Source organism: Gasterosteus aculeatus, chromosome 11 (genome assembly GCF_964276395.1).
Source record: "Gasterosteus aculeatus chromosome 11, fGasAcu3.hap1.1, whole genome shotgun sequence".
Classification (NCBI taxonomy): Eukaryota; Metazoa; Chordata; class Actinopteri; order Perciformes; family Gasterosteidae; genus Gasterosteus; species Gasterosteus aculeatus.
In genome coordinates, this window is record NC_135699.1 from 12,808,161 (window position 1) to 12,830,403 (window position 22,243).

Sequence of the window (22,243 nt, forward strand, 5' to 3'; positions counted from 1 at the left end):
CAGAGATAGTTATTAAGTGGAACGTGTGGGCCGGCAGCACAAACCACTCCGTGGCCGTTCAAACGAAGAAGGGACACTTGCAGAACTCTTCGTCTAAAGGATGCAGGGAAAAGCACTCAGATGGGTCAGTCGTATACATTTACTGTGTAAATATCATACATTTTCCTTCTTGTTTCTGACATACAATCACGTCTGGTTTCTTTAACCATGCCTGCAATAGTTCCCTGACTTTAACCCGGTTGATGTTGTAACCATGACTTCTTACCAGGTTGTTCAACTTAACTAAAGCTGGGGTTAACAAAGCAGTCTCCCGTCAAAAAATACAGAAGTTAACATACGGTTATGATTTAAGCGCACAAGTTATTATCTTCCCCAAAAATATTTATCTTGTTTTTCATTGTTTCCAGGACAACTATTACAACTGAATATTCAATGTATGGTAGCTCCTGCCATCAGCATATGAGTCTCAATGAGGTGAAAAATAATAGAGGAATTAAAGATAATTAATTCCATTTACCATTTGTGCATCCCAACATTTGCAGCGGTGCACAGCTTCAGTTTGAAATCCACAATTAACACCGCTATACGTATTTAGGTTGGCACCAGCGGCACGAGGGCATGAGATTAGCAGCCAGCAAATGCTAAGACGTCGCCTACAAGCAGATCTGCAGCAGACCAATAAAGCAGCCGGCTGCACTTTGCCAGGCGCACAAACACCGACTGAACAAAGCCCGAACATCGGCTCGCCACTTCCCTCTGGCTTGAAGTGGTGTTGGAGGATGGCAGCTCAAGTGAGGAACAAAAAGAGATGCTGAATAGCAGCAGCGGGGAGTGCGTGGCAAACGCGATTAGTCCCCCACAAAGTCGACCGGAAGCAGAATCCATGACGTGTAGTTTGCAAAAGGGCCCCGGCCTGCAGCATCCCAAAAATAGACCCTTTTTATTGCAAAGTGTGCGCTGGATCATTTATGATGATGTAAGTATGATATACTCTATGAAGACCCTTTCTTACTTTAATGTCTTCAAAACATAATGAAAATACTCATTATCCAGTCTGCAGAAAATCTAGACAATAAGATCGCAGGTTTTCATGAAATTGCATAATTCAAAGCTTTTGTGTAGGAGAACATTCTCCCAATTTTATTCATAATGTCTCTCACTGCAATAAAGATTTAACTCCTGAAAAGCCACATCATTATAGAAACTCTAGAAAACTTTGAATGTGAGCATGTCTGACACTTTCCGCTCACTGCGTGCATTTGGTAAGGTGAGTAAGTGTCGGCGGAGAGAGTGTGTGTGTGTGAGTGTGTGTGTGTGTGTGTCTGTGTGAGCATGTGGTCGTGTGTATCTATTTCTATTTTGGTGTGGTTGGACATTTAGTTCTTTGTTCATTGTGGAGAAACGTGACTGCAGTGTGGCTATTACAAAAAATGTGACTCACAAATGTCACACTTACGATGTGCCTCTCTCTCTCTCTTTTTGTTTTGGCTCCCCTTTGAAGAGCGCGTGTGCTCTCTGCGTGTCCGTGGGTAGGACGGGTGTGCAGGGTGCATGTGTATGAGCAGGTAGCACCAGGTGCAGGGATGGGGGATGGAGGCATGGTGGGAGCGCAGGAAGGGACGTGACTAAACGGCGCCGTGGCGCTGCGTCCCCGCGGGTGAGTGTTCAGCATCCGCCGCTTCCACGTCGCACTGATGAGGAGGAAGGTGCACGGATGACGATCCAACTAGTGAAACAACCTTGGAAGGAAGATGTTAAAAAAAACGGCTCAGGCCTCAAAGGTTGCATCACCAAAGAGGGTATTTGAAGTAATTCAAAATGTAATTGTAAATATTTATTCTTATATACATTCACATAGTAAAGTCTCAAGTTGTATTTTCACCCAGTCATTTGACCGTATGTACAGCCAGTGCGTGGTTCCTTTGTTCTGGGCAGGTGATTCAATATGGCCCGATCTAAATATTGTCGCTGATAAAAAAAGGTTTTATACAATTCTGTTAATCTTGTGGCTGCAGATTGTGGTTCTGTTGTTTTCGATTGCATGATATTGACAGGAGGAGTGGAGATCCATCCTTAAATCATGTTGATGACCCTATGTCTGTAAATAAGTGCCGTTGTTTTTACGTAGACAAACATTATTATTGCCTGTAGCCAAGTGCAAATTAGAACTTTGAAATGTATTCATCTTTATGGGAAACTTAAGGGTTCAATCGCTACTGACACCTCAACCCTAAAAAAAAAAAGTGAAGTGACTTCACCCCTGCGCTCACCATTTGCGACATGAAAGGGAAATAACTTTATCTCGTCAACTTTGAAGTGAAACTTGTCATCTCTGCTGGGTCTTCAGTAATCCCGCTTTACTTCTGCAAGCACCGCAGTAGCCGGGACGAGGCTTTTTTTCGGGGGGGGGGGAGATCAGGGAGGATATATAAGGTCTCCGTGGTGATTGTGTGTCCCCTTTGCCAGGGGACCTGTCATATTAGAAACTGCCTTCCTTAGCAGTGACTTCGGCGGTTCCCTGTCAGGCTCCGTGGGCCCCATTGTGCGCTGAGTGTGCATTAATGCCGGCTGACATTTCCCTCCTGGGCCCTGTGAGCAGATAGGAGATGATGGATGCGATGGGCAGCGCAGCAATACTGCACACCACTTCAAGAGAGCACGCCGCTGCCTCAGCGCTTCATGTCTTAAGGGAATTATGTTAAGGAAATATATATTGACGTGGCTGTTTTGGGAAACAAGATGCGTCTGTGCTTGATAGCAGCCGCGCCGATCTGAACCAAGCCGACGTCTGGCTTTGAAGTTTTTTCATATTCTACGATTCTTAGCAGGTGTCTGACAGGCGCCAGATCCCTTGTCTTATTTTGAAAAGACTTGAAGGGAGCGCCACACCAAGCCTGCAGCGATTTACCTCCCTGTCTATCATTGTCAAAGAGGCTAATGGTGTCGTGCTGCCACCGACGTGGATTCGCCTGCAGATTTCTAAATATAAAGAACCGATTCCGTCAAGTCATTTTACACGTCCAACAGCAACGATTTGCTGTGTACTTGGAAGCCGAGGGACTTCCATCTTCCTTCCAAATATGGTTCACTGTCTTTGGGTTATTTTGAGAAGGGATCCCATCCAGAGTTTACCTTGGAGTTCTCGATTTCGGGGTGAGATTTGTGTGAGGAGGCATTGGATTTTAATATTAGAAAATGTTTGTCGAGCAGGGAAGTTCCTACGTAGCCTGCCTTCCTCTTTAGAAACCGAAACAGGCAATAACATACATTTTCCCTGTGAAACAGTTATCTAATAGTGATAGTTACGGGTGTAACGATTCATTTTAACAACGATTCGATTCGAATTGCGATTCATGGTTGCCGATTCGGTTCATGGACGATCTGGGTTAATTTAGAAACGATTCGATTTGATCCGATTCAGTGACTTGAAATCGATTCAGTAACTTTACTGGACAGTGCAGGCAAAGTTTCCGAGATCCCTATTTCTTGTACGGAAATCAGGTTTGAATTAATTATGGATATTATAAACAAGCAAACAATAATTAATGGCAAATATATTAACCTTTTATTGTGCAACCATTTTCAATGTAAACATTACACAATATTTGCACAATGTTTGGATCAATTCACAGAACCCCGGATTTTCAACCACATTGTAGGGTCGCATGTCTTTACAGCTAAACTTGGCAATTGTTACCGTGATGTTGAGTTTGGTGCTGGCGAGGCCTGAGGAGTCTGCAGAGCTGGAGTTACCTGCTGCTGCTGCTGCAGCGGTAACGCTGCCACGCTGTGTTTTGTTGTTGTTCCGAGTTTCGTGCGGCTTCAGTCGATTCAGTCTGCCTGTCACAGACAGGCAGACTGAATCGAGTAACGTTTAACGTGTCTAAAGTGCTAAAAAACAAACAAACAAACACACATCCATACCGTTTTTGTGCTTAAATCCAATGTGCAGTTTCCAAGTATCGATACAATTGATTATGTACCATTTCAATCGATTTGTAATCGATATATGTCGTCCGGAATGCCGATTTGCGGAGCACAGATCGATTCAGTTGGATCGCAGGAATATAAATCGATTAATCGATTCAGTGGATGAATCGTTACACCCCTATTAATAGTTCCCTTTTCAAAAACACTTACAAGTCTTGATTTATATTCGGAAAGGAATTTTGAGTGCAAGCTATAGCACTTGTGACTGTATTTAGCATGCATGGCCTTCATCATTTTTTCAAGGTTTGTTCAGGTTTAAATCAAGCAAGCGTTCAGTTTCGTCAATGCTCCACAATGTGTTGAGAATTAAAGTTATTTTCTTACACTCAAGAATGAGAGAAGACAATGTGGAGCTCATTTTAAATCAAGTGAAGTGACTCCCAATTTGAACTGTGGATTTCTATTGCTTTTACAAATCCTATTAGTTTGACCTCAGAACAAGTGATCCCTGTTGGGGTGGTGGGGGAGGAGGGGGGGGGGTACATTTCACCCAAGCAAATGCAGATTCTGAGGGGCATAAAGAGTGCAACAATCCCCCGAGTCAGGACTCAGGCAGATGGGAAGTCATCCAATCATTATCCTACTATTGTGTTTCGTTATATCCTATCGCGGTTGTTTGGTTCTTAAAGCATCGGCGCATTTAAACGGGGGCCACACAGAGCCGATGGGACTGTCCGTGACTTAAAATTCAGGGGATGACGCAGCTACTGTATCCCGCAGAGGAATAACCGGAGCGCGCAGACGATGAGCGGAAGCACCAGTGCGCACCTCCCTCCACTAATCCGGCGGAGCGGCGTCGCTGTCTCCTCAGCACCACTCACTGACTATTCAACCGAGCGGAGCGGCAAGGCGGGCGAACCTGACTTCTCTGCGACCCCTTTTGAGGATCATTTATAAATCAGTGCAACTTTTTGTTTCGCGTTTCCATCTGCCGAAAGTAACAGATTCGTTAGTATATTTTTTTTCACGTGGTTTGCGGTTGGATGGATGATTTTACGATTTTTCACTGCGGATTTTGATTTGTTTGTTTTCCATTCCCACAACTTTGTTGTTTTTTCATCCATCTTTGGAAAATGTCCACAATCGTTCAAAATTAACCAACCGTTGTTGAACTAAGTTCATTAATTTACAGCAGACTTCCGGAGCCTTTTTTTTAAATATTTAAATATTATTCTCCCTTTAATACGTGGAGTTTGCGCGTCAAGTCGGGATGCTGTTTGTGGTGGTTGGACTTTTGTTCCTGGTCAGTGGACGCACGGTGCGCGGCCAGGATGCTACAGGTAGCCGCTTCGTCTGTAACGCCATCCCCCCCGGCGCGGAGCCGGGCTGCGGGTACGATCCCACGGTGAACCGTGTCCAGAGCAGCAGCCCCGCGGAGGACGAGCTGCGGATCACCATCCTTCAGCTGCGGGAGACCATCCTGCAGCAGAAGGAGACCATCGTGAGCCAGCAGGGGACCATCAAGGAGCTCAACTCCAAGCTGGTGCGCTGCGAAGCGGCGGCCGACGAGTCGCCACAGGGCAAGTCCCGAGGTCAGGGCTCCAGGCGGAAGGAATACGGCAAGAACACCATGGGGGACCTGCCCCGGGACCCCGGTGATACCATAGACCAGCTGGGCAAGACCATGCAGAGTCTAAAGGGTCGGCTGGAAAATTTAGAGGTAAGATTGCACACAAATACGACCCAGAAAAGCGCGTTGGTTTAGGTTCCCCCTGAAAGCTGTTAATGACTTATAAACAAAACAAACTACATTTAATAATTCCATTTGGGGGGGAATATATTTGAATCCATTCACAAGTAATTTTCGTTACACGTCGAATCATTGGCTCACTCTGTGCTGCGGGAGTCGTTTTGGGAGGATTTCCAGATCAAAGGGTCACATATAGCCATGTCACATCAATGCGCTTTTATCATTAAAAGATGTCAAAAGCCCTGATTGTCAAAAAGCCGCAGCACACGAGTCGTTAATAAGAAATGAGCAACGCAAAAAATCGCGTCAAAGGTGCAATCGCGCATGCGGTGCAGGGAGCGCAAACTTGAATAATGTATGACTCCTGTCTATGTGTGTGTGTGTGTGTGTTACACATATTGTTTTATTTGTATAGCTGGTGAGATGAATTCCCGTAGATTTCACCTGCATGAAATCTCAATAGTTGAGTTGTTGATAAAGCTTGCTCGTGCAGATCTGCATGCGTCACCAGGTTGGAGATCACAACTGATATCGAGGTCACCGTGTAGTGCAGAAGGCCAGAGAAAGGCTTTATCTCTTATGTCATGTGAAATAGTAACCTTTTTCACCACATGACAGTCCTGAGAACATATTAAACTCTGATTATCTAAATTCAAGGTTGTTTTTTGCTGCATTATACCAATCCATCCGTCTACAGTCCCTTCCCCATAACCCTCTCTATGACGTTAACACCCGATTAAATCAAGGATATACTGCAGCTGTGAGGATAAATGTCATTTTGCATCACATATATTGATCTGCATTGATCTGCATCTGCTTAACATAATGAAAGGAAAACTGGCTGAACAAGACCTTTTCATCTAATGACATCTAATAATTTCACGTCCCATTTGCACGCTGTGTAAAAAAAATTAATACAAATCTTTAATGTACCAGGACCAAATCAATTTTAGAAATGAACATCTCAGGGCGTTTCGATGCAAGGAGAAAGCCACACCTATAAGCGTGTCCGTCCCCCTTTTTCAAAAAAAACCTCTGCGCCTGGTGTGAACTCAGGCAACGCCACTCGTGACGCCCATCTTTAAGCCACGGGTGTTTGGCAGGTCACCAGGCAAAGTCTGCCGCAGGGATAAACTGTCTTCATTTGGATATTGCTCTGTGAAAAACAATAGTGCTAAAATAATACGAGGTTAAAGGGCTAGTAGATGCAATCAGTCCTCCACTGCAAATGTAGGTATTTATGTAGACTGAGTGCTTGGCTGAGTGAGCAGGATTAACTTGATTAAATGCCTGTGTCACTGTTCGCATATGTGTCACTCACTCCCCCCCTCCCATCTATCTATCCATCCATGTATCCATCCATCTAATCATCCATCATCCATGCAATCGTTCCAATTCGGGCTTTCCACCTGCAGAGTTTGCGTCTCCCCAGCACCAACGTGTCAGCCGGAGTGGTCTCGGCTCTGTCTCCACTACCACAAGAGCTGCGGGAGCTTCTGCGGCAGCGTCTCGGGGCGCTGGAGAGCCAGCTCCTCCGGAAGGTGGTCGATCTGGAGCAGGAGAAGAGCCAACTCTACAATGAGACGGCGGCGCACCGCCGTCGCACAGAGAGCGCTCTCAATTCCCTGCTGGAGAGGATCACGGAGCTTGAGAAAAGTAAGTGGGTGCTATAAAAACGTCAGCCAGATTGAAAGCCAGGCGCTTTTTTTTTTTTGCCTGAAAGATCTGGCTCTAGTTAGTCTTGTCATATCACTGAGATGATAGACATCAGAGCAATAGAATCTCACCACTAAGGGGACGTCTCCTGTGAGACCCGTTTCCCAAGACTTATTCGATTGAGTCAGCGGCTGTGTGAGGATGCATGTTTGCACCAAAGTGAATTGGACACATTGAAAGTGGCCACAACAACACACCCACCAGTAAAATAGAACGAGTCAACACAACAGCCCCACAATAAATGCTACCTTAGCCTCATTAAATTCAATTTACCTCCAGAATTCAAGAGGTGTCAAATCAGTTCTTCACTCAAAAAACATTTTTTTCCACTATTGATGGCCCTTATCTGTAAATGGTAACGGGATCTTTTGCACCAAGGAGACGTTTCAGATTGAAACGTTACGAATCAGCGGCGGTGGTTTAAAACCATCAACATTGGTAGAAGAAGAAGTCGCGACAGACCAAAATTAACCACATGTAATTACTGTCCGCCGACAGGTAACAATGCCTTCAAATCACCCGAGGATTTCAAAGTCTCCCTCTCTCTTCGCACTAACTACTTGTTTGGACGCATCAAGAAGAGCCTCCCGGAGATGTACGCCTTCACCGTGTGTATGTGGCTCAAGTCCAGCGCCAGTCCCGGCATAGGAACCCCGTTCTCCTACGGAGTGCCCGGCCAGGCCAACGAGATAGTCCTCATCGAATGGGGGAACAACCCCATTGAGCTACTCGTTAACGACAAGGTAGGTCCACAATGGAGAGAGAGAGAGAGAGAGAGGTGCATGCAGTTTTTTAATTGTTTGTTGAGGGAGAGGAGAGCAACTTTGATTCTTTCCCTCTGGCCTGATTTCACCATGAGGGAAGCTCATCAGACAGCTCAATCATTCATGCTGGCCTGGCAGCACTGCTGGCTGTAATGACGTTGGTAGAAGTGGATCAGCAGTGACGCTAATTAACTGCAAAGAAGGCACGAACATGCTCGTGTCTAACTGCTCTGTGTGAGCACGACCACGATGCTGCAGAGACGACACTCGCTGACCATCGGCTCTGAATATTTTTAACTTTGCAACTTTAAAAACATTAACCGACATTCCACAGACACACACACACACACACACATGAGTAACAGTAATTCAAATGAGCATGCACGCTGCCGTAAATACTGTTGTTACATAGTCACATACTTTAAGGTTTTTGTCCACAATTACTGTAACACGAAAGAGAAGAAGTGTTAGAAGCATTAATATTTCATGGTGTTTACTCAAAGAGCTGTAATTGTTATGGTGATGCTAAAATAATAGGGTTAGCAGTGCAGTGTTGGATTTGGGGGGGGGGCGTTTTCCTCTGTGTTGTTTAAGTTGGCCATTATTGGCCCAGGCAGGTCTTCTCACAGCTTTCCCTTCGCCATGCATTATACAATATATTCAAGTCAGACACATGAGAGCAGGATGATGATGATGAGGATGAGGATGATGAAAGCATGTGGGGGGAAAGAGGGGATGGAGGGGAGGAAACCCAGAAGCTGCAGAGCTTTGGAAGCAACAGGGTGCTGAGGAGAGAGAGGGGAAAGAGCGAAAGATCAGAAGCGGCGAGGAAAAGGGAAGTTATGGGGAGGGGAAGCATCTTAGCAAAAGAGAGCGGTGTGGAGGAGGCCGAGGCAGGACTGGTGGGAGCGAATAACCCGATGTGCAGCCGCACATCCGTGTGTTGAACTGGTACACAGTGATAACAGGGTCCACTGGGCCGCGTGTTGTATGCTGTTCATTCAGCTGCATACTGAGAGGGAAGCTACAGGGAATATTCCTCATTCAGCTTCATCGGGATAGTCTGTGTTCAGCAGCTTGGTCAATATCTGTTTTTCTCCAAATATCAAATCAGTTAAAAAAGGCTTATTGTATCTTCATTTTTCTAATCTAGTGCAGCCGCCAGGAATTTAATCTGTAATGGATTGAACTGGTTTTGTACAACATCAAAACAAGTTTGTTTGACAAGTGTGCATGTGTAATCTGATGCTTATAAATCTGGTGTTATTTGGATGACGTTTTTTCATAATGTTGGAAATGTTCTGTGCCTAGAATGTTGCTGAATTAATTCATTTTAAATTCTTATGGTGTTCTTCTTCAACACTGCATGTGAGCTGATTTTCAACATCATTTTTTAGACTGTAGTAGACACGTTTATGACCTTCTTTTAACATTTTATCTGCTGAACCTTATCTTATCTAGTCTTTTGGAGACCCGGAGAAGAAAATGTCCTTTGAACGAGGAGTAAAATACATCATGGGCCTTTTCACAGACAGACATTTTGACATTTTACAGCAGGAAAAGCATAGCTGTACATAACACTTACATCACATTCAGATATCAGTTTAGGTGTCAGATTTCCTACTATGACTAAATCTAATGTGTAATTCTAAAAGGGCCATTGGGAAAATAATAATTTCTACTATTTGCTGTAAAACTTTTTTTTTTTGAGAATGAGATTAATTGTAATCTTTTAGGTAAACAAGAGTGAGGCATGTATTCATAGTGTTTACCCTGTGAATATAGTGTTTTATTAATAATCTGTTCCTGTATAAAAGATCACTGGTGCCATGTTTTAAGTTGTGAGGAATATTCAACACGTGTATTTTTCATTCACATGTTGAAACAGTCAGTGAAGCAGACTCTGTGATGTCACTGTGTTCCCTGTAGTCCCGGTGCGGTTAGGATGCCACCCGGCAACCTTAACCAGGACAATCGCCTGTGTGATTTCACGTGGCCTGGACATTGTTTCCTCTGGCTCTTGCCATCGTTCTAGGTTTATTTTTAACAAGACGCGAGTGTGATTTTATACTGTAGGCTCATAAAGAAAAGGCTAATGAGTTACACCGTCATAGTCCCATGTGCTGTATCCTCAGAGGACTATGATGTCATCGGGTAAAATATCCAGTTGTTGTTCTTTGATCTCTGAACAAAGCGCAAGAGCATAAGAGGACACTGTTTTGCTGTTAGCAACCTTACTGCTTTGAAGGTTGTTCAATCCCTTGATGTCACCTGGGTAATCTAAATTGGACGCGTCGCACCGACTCATCTGGAGAATTCTCTGCAGAGGGCTTTCTCTTTAAAGCGCTAACCCTTCTAATTGCTCTCCTTGTTTCCAGCGTGCCTCCAATTAATCTAAAAATCTCTCTCGACTCCTCTTGCTCCCCCTTCCTGCTCCTTCCACCTCTGAACTCCTGACCAGGTGGCCCAGCTCCCTCTGTCAGTGAGCGACGGACGCTGGCACCACATCTGCATCACCTGGACCACCAGGGACGGTTTCTGGGAGGCTTACCAGGATGGCGAGCGTCAAGGCACCGGGGACAACCTGGCCCCCTGGCACCCAATTAAACCCGGAGGGGTGATCATCCTGGGGCAGGAGCAGGTGAGGGCACGAAGGAAGCTCAGCCGGTAATGAGCAAGTGTGCGTGCGTGAGGGTGTCTCCTGGTGTCAGTCAGATCCCTGGCTGTGTTCTCCCTTGAGTTCAATGCCGGAGGCAGGAAGCAAGGGGGAGATGGCTCTTCTCACGCTATCGTTGCCCTTTCACAATGACCTCATTCATCTACTTCTAGATGAGAGCACCTTTACGCCCTTTGGAGCTGAAGTAGCGAGTTGTTTCAGCAGTTAACGAAATGATATTCTCAAAGAGTCATATTGCATTACGTTGGAGTCCAAGCACATTTACATACAGTGCTGCATCTTGCACGGTATTGGACACTGCACAACACTTGGATATTTAAAAGTGGCAGCACAAGAAAAGATATTCAGGCTCTTATTTCGATGGAAATCAAACAGAATTCATGCATTAGAATTAAAGTTTGATTGCATTTCCTGCAGAAGTGAAGTCAACAACTCTCATCTCCTGTCTCTCCCTGAAGGACATAGTTGGAGGCCGCTTTGACGCCACGCAGGCCTTTGTGGGCGAGCTGAGCCAGTTCAACATGTGGGACCGGGTACTGCGGCCAGTGGACATCGTGGGTCTGGCCAACTGCTCCGCCTACATGCCGGGCAACGTGGTTCCTTGGATTGACGTGAACGTGGAAGTGTTTGGTGGTGCGAGTAAAGCCGCCCTGGAGATCTGTGAGGATCGCGCTTTCGATTCCTAAAGGACGTGATGTGAGGAAGTTCATCATCGCCGTGGTAATCGAGAGGCCATGTAATCAGACCGTTTGTGGCTGCAGTCAAATCCCAAAGGAAAGGGTTCCAGTGCAACACTTTTACATGTTTATATGGTCCATTGAATTTGAGCCTTGAAGACAATTTAAATTGATGTGCTCCTCAGAAGAAGATATGCTGTTGCATCAGTCTGCTGTAATGATGTGACTTTCTGTCATTCTGTGCTTTCCCTTCAGTAGATCAGCTTTCATTTGACTCCTCTTTAAAAAACAAAAAAAAGAAGCTCTTTTTGGTTGCATTTCTTATTCTGACAATGCTGCGCTGTATTCGTGCTGAATGTTAGGCTCAAACAGGCTTTGATGTGATGTGGAACAGTATTCCTGAGTTACGTGATGGACTATATGCTGCGAGCTGTGAGCCTCCCGCTCTGATGGAAGACAGAAATGACGCGCCGAACCGGAGAGACCGCGGGGAAATAAGGTGGATGCTCACGAGTTCAAAGTGGAACAACCTTCACCGTTGATTACTTTCAAAAATGACAAAAGCTCTCAGCGCATGCTTTCTGTCAATAAACGGTGTGCGTGGTCCATCCAAAACAAGCCAATGCAGCGTGCTGACACCATTACGCAAGACTCTGTGTGTGTGTGTGTGTGTGTTCATGGGCATATGGCTTGTCTTGCGTGTAAAAAGACCAGAGATTACAAGGGAGGGAGGGAGGACATTTTTATTCTTGTAAATCTATGCTTAATACCTCTCTGCCCCTTGAGCAGCTGCCACGTCCCCAACAGCTTTATGGACGCGCCGGCTCTGCTCAGGTTGGACTGACGTGTGGACAGAGTTGTGCAGCCTCTCCACGTGCCCAGTGAGGGCAGGGACTGGGGCTTGACCCGCTAGGACAATCCTTAATTCCTCATCTGGGTAGTAATTGTGTTCTTGAATGAGTACGGGGGGGGGGGTAGTCGCTAAATGAGCCAAAAAGGAAGACGGCTAAAATCTAGAATTGGCGATGGCGAACGAGAGCAGCCCTCTGAGGACGGTATGGAGGTCATGATCAGCTCTCACTCAGCGAGGAGAATAATTTGGGTCCATGCGTATGGTTTATTTTTAAAAGAAGAGGGGAAATGAATGGAATTTGGCACAGCTCCAGTGAACATAATTGATCCTTTTTGAAGCTTTGTCCTGAATGTTGTGGTGGACATTTGTTTCATTTTCACTGTTTGTCAGTAAAATATTATCACGCCTTGTGCTTAAGCCTCACAAGGAGACAATGTGAAAGAGGCAACAGAGTCTCACATTTTCTTTCTTGGTGGATTTATTCACTAAGTAGACACTTGCATAAAGACTATTAAACAGCTTCCATCCACCTGAAAAAATATATGAGGAGTCGGTAACTGGACAGCACAGAATGTCGTAAAAAAGGGAGTGTGCACTCGTTGGATACGTCGGCAACACAATGCGACTGTTTGTTAACAATGTTTCAATGTAAAATCAAAAGACGTCCGTCTCATAGAAAGTGTATTTTGTAGCTTTTTCTGCTCATGATTTTTGTCCATTAGCAGCACAGTACGTTAGATAAAGTAACAAAAGAATGCAGTACTCGTAGAAACGTTTTGTTTGTGTGGTGAATGGCCTTTTTGTTCGAACCGTATGTGCTTTCGCTTATTCCAACATTTTTTTTTTTAGCATTAGCTCAGTGGCAGCTCAGTAAATGGACACAAGAAAAGAATAATTGTGTATATCATTGTTTTAAGTTCATCTTGGTGTGCAGTATCCATTCAAGTTTCGCACCTTTCTGATGTCTGGGTTGAACGTCCTTTTGTACCCAATAAAACAGTGAAACGAATCCAGGTGTGGCAATTGAAGCAGCAACTCAAAAACATGACAGAAAATCAGAGGGAATCTGCAGAAAGCATGTTTGCTTAATAAATATATATCACTGATTTAGTGACGCCAAAGTCACGCGGCATTTGTGATAAATAAACTAGTCTTTTTTTTACGTTTCTGGTCCCCCCTTATTCAGACAGATGTGGGGGTTTTTTGTCTGTTTGGAATAGTCATAATATTTGTATGACCATCCACAGTAAACATGCGAGGATACGTCCTCTCATCTGGGCAATGTCATGTTGTCAGTGGACAAATCTTCTGGACTGGCAGTCGTCCAGGTGGAAATGAAATAATCTGCCCCTGTGGATTATGGGTGCTGCTACAATGTAGGACACTGTGAGCCTTCTTCATTCTCCTCGACGCTTTGTGTCCATGCTGCTGCCAGCGTGTTGGTGGTGACCCACCAGGGGGGCCGCTTTTTTTTTTTTTTTAACAATCTCTGGCCGCCGGCAGACAGCAAAGATTTTGACTTTTCTCTGTGATGTTTTTTCTTGTTAAAATAATTGGTGTTAAATCATTAAACAGGTCATTTGTTTAGCAATACTTGCAAGTTAAGAGACAGAGTTGACATTCACAGGCTGTTCATCAAAGCTTTTCAAAAGTCATCTTCTCCGGCACACTGGGACTTTTAACTGGAGATAAATATACTAGAATAGGAGCCTCTGGGCAACAGTGCTAGTCATCGATCTTGGATGAAAGCGATCATGTTGTGCACCTCAGGACATACGTTTTACCCCACGAGTTTATCTGGACCCTGCTGACAAACTTTTAGCCTGTCAGCTGACGTGACGTACACTTGTTTTGTTGTATCAGCGACTACAGACTCTCTTAAGGCACCACTGACATTATTGCAGTTATTCCAACAATTCTCTACTTCTGATTTTAAATGCGTTGCTGCCGTGATCATCACTGCACATCACGATGATCCCACATGTTAAGCAACAGTGGATTATTAAAAAAAATTAAATTCAACTTGAGTTTAAGAAGCATTTTTTGTGTATTGTTCAAAACAAAAGACTGCTGAACACATATTTAGTGGGTTCATTTGTAAAACGCTATGTGGTCCAAGAATGCAAAATGCAAGAAAACAATTAAAAGGATACATGTGACACAAACTATTCAGGAAATTTCCTATTTTTGTTGCTGTGAGGCAAAGTGGCTGCAAGTACCGGAGCCAAACAATAGTTCTGTGTTTCAGTCGTCTGTTTATATCTTGAATTTTTCCGCCATGCTGTCAATGCAGGAAAAGAGGAGGTGTGGAGGAGGAGGAGGGTCCGTGTCGTCTCGTGGCAACTGGCTGAAGTGATGCGATGGGGTTCATGACAAAGTGAAACCCTTTTGCATTCATTTTGCATTCCTCCCCAGTCAGGTTTGTTAAATATTGTGCATCGGCCCAGTAATATTTCGGGAGGTGATGCATGGAACTTAATGAAGCCGAGGTGAGAGGCGGGTTGAGCTGGAAAGCATCCTCGTTCAGTGTTACAGATACCATCTTTGTATATGAAGGTGGTGTGAACAAACCGGGATAAACAACACGTGTCAGCGTATGTGTGACTGAAACGCAACACTTTGTTAGTAAATCGGGGAGAGTAGATTTGTTCAGGTAATTGAGTTTTTCTCCCAGTACGGCGCAGTTTGAAGAGGGAAATCCTTGAGGGAGAAATGATCTCAGCAGCTGCTGGAGATGTAATGATAACAGTACATCACTAAAAACAAATTACCAATTTAGTGGCCATCTTTGCTTCTTTACACATGACTGGAATAGAGCGGCCGTGAATAATTATTTAGCCCGATCTCGTCCGCATGCTGGTCTCCCCCTTTGTCATTGAGATTATCTGACTTTTGCATCATCGCCCGAGGTCGTTTTAAAAGTGTGTGAAGATCGTATAATTAAAATCGAATCACAATTTCACCGCCTTTGGATACGTGTGCTGATCTGCGGCGGGTGGGGGGAGGACGGGTAGAATTAAAGTGCCATTCTGCTCCTAGCACCCTCTCTCTCTCACACGGAATCCCCATGGAGCCCCAAAGACGTGGAGCGCGGTTAAGAACTGTGAGAAAAACAAGTTTAAGGATTGAGTCTTTGGCTCGGTAATTAAAGCCTGATGAAAGAAAAAGCTTGTGCAGACGGCGAAGCTCTCCGAGGCATTTGAGAACTGCTGTTTTCTTGGATGTGACAGACTCTCAGTGAGAAACCCAAACCCTCTCAAGCCCCCATCACTGCCTTTACAAAATGAGGCATGATAAATGTTATATTCTGCTGCCATATTGGATTTTGCCCCGGCAGCCATTTTTAAATCAGACTAACAAGGACCCTCACTTTTCTGTTGGTTACACAGGAGAATATGTTCCCTAAATATACATATCAGTACGGTTTCATGGAGCGCATTTCATCTCAAGTTCAACCTCCCTACTCCGCCTAACTTAATAGAGGAGCGTAAACGTTGTTTTAAGGGGCTGAGATTAAAAAGGCAGCGATGACGAGGGAACAAATTGATCAGCAATAAAAGAAAACTTGCTGTATGTTTGCAACGGCCCCCTCTCATAAAATCGACCAGCCTATGGCTAGAATCAGAAATCGATTCATCTTTATTATGTTAAACAACACGCAGTATCACCGAGTATAGCAGAAGATGTTAAATCCAACGGTTCTTCATGGACAGATTACAAAGTGTGTTTGTTCCAACCGAGATCGTTCACATTTACAACAATATCTAAGGGATTTCCGCTTGAGAATCTTTAATGAATCTGAAAGTGGGGCTGTAATTTTACGTCTGCAAGGATGAGAGCGTACATCTCTTCAGCTCCTGTACGGAATGCAGATTCAACACAGACCTGTCTGTCTTTCAACAAGCAGGGAAGCTCTGCAGCTCCAGACCTCTTCATCGTGCATCGCTCCAAAAACATGTGTTCCACTGCAACAAATGAAGACGTTGACTGGTAAAACGTTTCAAGGTCATGAAAGTTCTTCAGGATTTCTCTTTTTGGGAAAATTATTCATATACCAATAATAAGGTGAGAAGAGAAATACTGCTTTCCCTACAATAACCTGGTAGCAAGTGAGCAAACTCAAGCAAATCACTAGGGTTTCCATTAAATGCAGAGTAATCATTACACTTTGGACTTTAAACAAAGTATCCAACTCAATACTCTGACTTTAAACCCAAAAGAAACAGCTGTGAGAATCAGTTGTTCCTCATTTTCTTTGTTGTTTGTTTAAAAATGAACAACAAGACATGACCCGAGTTGAGCAGGTGAGAAAAAAGCGAAACTCACCCAAAAGAACGCGCGACGCACAAATCAGCGGAAACACGGAAAGCCACGACTCTCACCGCACGGACTCTCAAAGTCACCCAGTAATAAACCAGACATGTGACTCCTCATGATCCTTTTATCTCTGTGGAATCTAATCAGATGTCTACAGCTCGCCTTCCCCCAGAGGTGCCGTGGGTAAGTGTATTATCTAACAAAGTCACCACCAGCCAATGTTTCCCACCCAGGAGATGGACCCACCCTGCCGCGCATCGAGCACACTACTGCTGGTGTGACTTAACCCGGTGCTCTTTGCAGACATTAGTCAGTCATGTGACTTTCAGCAGGAAGAGGGATCTAGGGACATAAAACCTTTTATTTGTGGAAATATAATATAATCCATGCAGGCTCTATTTATAGAGCTGCGTAGTATTTATGAATATGAACTTCCCGTCTCCGCTGGCTGGAAGTAAGCCTGTGCATCCTGTTTGGGATCAAGCGACTAAATCTAGTTTATTACTCAGGAAAGAGGCTCCGGGACCACGACAGATGGGGGAAGCATATCAAGTTTCAGTGCACACGTCTTCAAAAAACACTGCTTATTTCGACTGGATCGGGAGAACAACAGAGCGTGAAAAGAAAATAAGCATCTGTGCGTGTGAGAGTGATGTGATGAGGAATGGTTGTTACACGATGAGAGCGAGGCAGCGGAGGAACAGCCTCCCCCGCCAAGGTCAGCCTCATCACGCCACCCATATGTTCCTCATGCACACTCCCTTTGGCTTAGAGGATGCCGGGTGCGGATTCAGCAGGTGCGTTTACAGATGTGACGGGGCTTTGGGGGAATAGTACCAACAACAGTACCTGGGGAATTACACCCCAGGAAATACTTCAATGATTTCAATAAAGTACCCGAGGCACGCAGATAAGTCACTGAGGGGTCTTCATTTGTTCAAACTCAACTTTGAGCCTGACGCAGATGAACAGATAAGTAGATTTCTCTGCACCAAACGCTGCGCCATTTGATTATCTTTCTGTCCTTCTTCGTTTTAAATAATTCTTGTAGACGATGAGTCGTGAGTAGCAGACACAAGTGTTAAATAATCAAGCAGTAATACATTCTGTTAGAGAGGCGGTGGAGGTGGAGATTCAGGGGCAGGAGTCTGTCGTTCACCTGAGTTACAGTGTCCATGACTGATCGTGGCAAGACTGACTCATTGTGCCGAAGAGTTTCAAGGTTGTTCGCATCAACAGAACATTTTGCATAATTGATGGCAGGCTTGCATAAGACCGGTCATTCTTCATGGAGGCTATTATCAACAGAAGCCATTCTTTTTCTCACTAATTGCATCCTCAGCTCCGGATGTAATCCAGCTGGAAGTGAGTACGGACATGTGGTTTATGGACTTAAGACGTTTGCATTAAAAGTTGTTCTGGAAGCCGTATTTTGGGTCCGACGCAGCCAAGATGGCCACTCTGCTTTCAATTTCCAAGTGTGCATCTGTTGCTTAAAAGGCCTTTTTTTTCTCCAGCCACCGGTTTTCCCAAAATTATATTTGTGTTGCAAATCCTTACATCTGTCGTATCCTCTTGTGGGATTTGTGAGCCACATGGTATGATGCTTAAACGGCTGGAGGAGCGGGGCGTAAATATGCAGCCTCTCAAAGGTGAGTTACACGTCCATGTTTAATCCGCTGTAGAAAAATACACAGGCACGATGCACACGAACACACCTTCAACCTCAATCTCTCCCTGGCGCTTCACTCTGTCCGTCTGTGGTGAAGCTGCTGAGCTCTGAATTAGAGACGATGGTCGGCGGTGGCCGGAGCAGCGCAGGTCACACCTCTCCGGGACACGCAGGACTTCATCTCTACTTGAGCGATGCCCTTACGTGACACAAGCACAATAATGCCCCGTCGGCATGTTCACACATGAGCGGCAAAGAGACTGCTGTGGAAACTGTCTCGTATTCCCACGTGAACCATCGATGCTGCTTACGTCTCTGCGCACTATATTTGCAGACAGGGAAAACACGTGACGCATTTGATGTATTAAATTAGATGTTACACAACGCTTCGCATGTCTGTCATAAAGCAGATTTAGATGGCAAGGCGTAGATTCGGAGGGATCGGAAAGGTGTTAATCATCCCAGCCTTGAGTATTTAGCGTAGCCGTAGGGATGACAGAGATAGCCATTAGCGTATATGCACGTGTGCGTATTTGTGTGCAACGAGCCTTCAAAAGCTCTCAGTTAAGGTCCCCGAGCGCAGAGCTTTGCAGCAAAGAAATGGCAGCTCTTGTCTCCTTCAGACAAGATTTGCGGGCGATGTTTCTCAATGCAGCATTACAAGCTTTTGTAGCTTCTAAATGTGACTTTGGTGTGATCAAGAAATGTCTGGATTCTAAAAGGAACTCTGCGTAAACACAATTATGTGATGAATGTAAACGCCTGCTGCCCCCCGGGCACGGAGGTGAGTTTCCAAAGAGTAACTATATGCACGATTAGATGTGAATACGTACCCTGCACCAGGCCGCAGGCAGTATTAGTTGCTCCACTTCTCTCCTCGAAGTTAATTTGTGTGGCATTTTAAAGAACACACCGATTAGCCCCAGAAGGTTGCCACAACCGCAGGTCAGCAGGCGGGGAGAAACGGGGCTGCATCAATCACGACTGTCTGGCCTCTCTGCTAAATATCGCTCATCCCTAACGAGAGCCTTTTCTCCGTGACATTCACACAGTCACATGCGCAAGCTGCCCTGCTCCCAGACCGGCCTGTTTCCTGTTTGTAAAGGTTTCATGTCGGTTGAAGCATGGCGAGCCCGCGCGTGACAGGGGACTTTAGTCTCCCCCTCCCCGACACGGCGGATGCAGTCGGGTGAGGCAGACATGAACTGTGTTATTACATTTTCACACACTGCAATATCACCGAGATCAAACCCTTGCAAACCGGCGCATGCCCGGGCCCGTTTATTGCTGTGTGTGTGTGTGTGTGTGTGTGTGTGTGTGTGTGTGTGTGTGTGTGTGTGTGCGCTGGGGATGTGGGAGATACACTGGAGGTACTATCCTAATTTATTTTAGCCCTTGACAAGGTCAACACAGACTTGACTCTCCAGCCTGAGAATGTTTAGTTATTAAACTTGTATTGCACTTTGAAAAAAAGGAAGCTGTTGGACATGAAAGGAAAAAGGAATAATTGAAGGAAAAATGAAAATGGCAAAAACAGTGTTGCTTATTATGTATCTCTGCATCAGCTCCAGCCTTTTTTCAATATATTGTTGAAGAATAGCTGGGCCGATGACACGGTGGTTTAGGGAATTTGAGGTTTCTCCTCATGAGAATAAGAATGATTGATTGTTCTTCATAAAATAAGTTTGAAATCAGAGCAAAATAACATTGGACCTCCAAAACCTATTCCAGTAAAAATCTATTTCCCTACATATGGGTACATCCCGCCCCCCCCCCCACCCCCCCCTTACTGAAGTTCATCCAGCCTGCTCAAGCATCATCATCCATCCAGGTTTTATTTTAGACATGCATGTCTGCCGCGACTCCGGAAATGTCCTGGGAATTATTTGGTGCGGTGCGACCCCAAAAGATGGCTCGGATTTCTTCACCCGTCACGGTGAGCCTGTCAGAGCTCAGCACCCGGTGTGTACGGATGATTCCCCACATGAGCGCTGCAGACGGCAAACACAAAGGCTCGTGTGATGGAAGTAGCTGGGGTGTCACTAAGGCGTCGGGATACGTGTCGTTCTGCTAAATGCACAACACAGTTGTTTCAGAACTACAGATTTAAGCCTCTTGGGTTTTATTTTTAGCCTCCATGGTCGAGCTGTTACATGCAAACAACGCAACGGTGTGAATAGGAATCTGTCGTTTGTCTGGAGGGCTTCACTTTTGCCCAAAAGAGTTATTCTAGATTGATGCATATTGAAATTAATGAGCTCCAGTGTTGCAACTCAGGTAGGATTTTCCTTAGTTTTAGTCTGTACCTGTATATTTGAACAGCATGAATGCCTTCAAACAAATGAAGAGTTTCGGAGGCCGTATTAATATTTCCGTGCTTTCCTCTGCTTACTTCTGACAGATTCCCTTGGATGAGGACTGCAAAAGCAAAGCGTGTGAAAGTACATCTTCAAGTAGAAAGGCGAATTCTTACCCTATTCCATTGTCCGCTGCTCTGCGAGGGGAAGAAATGGCGAGCCTGGAGAAGAGGCGGCCTTGCTGGCGCACCACAAAGAAGGCCGTCTTTTGAATCCCTTACTGCACTTAGCTGTTCCATCACAGCGGATGGGAGGCTGTCCTTCGGAGGACAGCGGAGACAATAAACGCGAGGTCACAAAGAGCTTGGACAGGACGGGCAACAAGTAGAGTACATGCAGAACTACTACAGATACGTTGTCCAATATCCTTTAATTTCACTGCTCCGGTGCCGAAAGACCTTGTGTGTGGTTTTTTTTTTACACAATTGTTTTATTCAAAGGTACACTGTGCAATGCTTCCATTTCTTTTGCGTTCTTTTCTCTCAGGCTCGTGCTGATAACATTGATTTCGTCATCGGAGTGGAGAGTTTGAGAAGTGGTATGAATGTCTGACATTGGTCAACTCGCTGATGGAGCAAAAGTCCGCACTTAACTGTGCAGTTATTGAAAATGGATGCGGCCGTTCGCCCTTGGTCGAGGTGGATCCTCTGAACGGGGTTGAACAAGCTGAGGAGCCAAGTCTCCCTCAATTCTTTTTAAATTTACACCCTGTGCTCAAAAACCGAAGAATATTCGTCGATGAGCACATGCAAGTTAGTGAAAGCCCTCAGTAACTTTTCAGCCCATCAGAATTGAACCCTAGCGCTGATTTATTTAGTGTAATGTTCCAAAAGTATTGATTTATGCCTGCGGGAAAATAACTCAGTGGGAGGTTGTCAGCTACGCCGTCATGCAGGAGATACTGCAAAAAGAGAGAGAGAGGGCGAGAGAAGCATGAAACAGTGGCTGTGGAGACTAATTAAGTCGTATGTGGCACTTCCGTACAGCATTTTTGAGTGTCGAAAGCAGTGGTTTGTGTCCAGAGCCCGAGGGCAGAATCTCATTTTACATTCAGCTCCTCTTGCAGCTCTCCTGGCTACCGGGAGCTTTCACACAGTTGTACAGTCATCAAATGACATTTGCAAAGCAAAGGCCCTGCATATTTGCTCTCGCGGTTGACACTGGTGATATTTGCCGCTGCTTTGTTTGATTTGTTTGCCGTCCAAAAAGAGGCAGAAAAAGTCAGTCAGAGTTGGTAATGTATCGGTATTGATTACGTCACCGTGTCATAGAATATAAAAAGAAAGATGGAGAAAAAGAAAGAAATCATAACAAACACAGAGCATTAAAAACAATAACGTTACACGCCACGTAGATACATTTTATGTTTTTTTTGGTTGTGAAACAGGAGAGAAAATGAGCTGCCCGCGAGGGGCCTCTAGTGGTGAAACATGGACCCTCCTCAACAGCATTGAATGTTTGATGCTTCAAACTAGGAGCCCTCGCCTGTTATTTCGACTACATTAGCAATGATACTTTTTGACAGAAAAA

At 44.9% G+C, this 22,243-nt stretch overlaps 1 protein-coding gene across 1 annotated transcript; it reads left to right on the forward strand.

The window, feature by feature from the left end:
• The first annotated feature begins 4,727 nt into the window (after positions 1–4,727).
• nptx2a (neuronal pentraxin 2a) lies at positions 4,728–13,376 on the forward strand. The gene is made up of 5 exons (XM_040191745.2): positions 4,728–5,650; positions 7,096–7,336; positions 7,895–8,139; positions 10,622–10,801; positions 11,296–13,376. Exons 1-5 carry the CDS (start codon positions 5,201–5,203, stop codon positions 11,521–11,523), a joined length of 1,344 nt encoding a protein of 447 aa, XP_040047679.2. The 5' UTR covers positions 4,728–5,200; the 3' UTR covers positions 11,524–13,376.
• The last annotated feature ends 8,867 nt before the right edge of the window (positions 13,377–22,243 follow it).

What these genes read in the sequence shown, in the direction of transcription:
- nptx2a (XM_040191745.2), top strand. Translation starts at nt 5,201, where the DNA reads ATGCTGTTTGTGGTGGTTGGACTTTTGTTCCTGGTCAGTGGACGCACG. An exon ending in GATCACGGAGCTTGAGAAAA is followed by an intron (nt 7,337 to 7,894) that starts GTAAGTGGGTGC and finishes GTCCGCCGACAG; the next exon opens with GTAACAATGCCTTCAAATCA. An exon ending in AGCTACTCGTTAACGACAAG is followed by an intron (nt 8,140 to 10,621) that starts GTAGGTCCACAA and finishes ACTCCTGACCAG; the next exon opens with GTGGCCCAGCTCCCTCTGTC.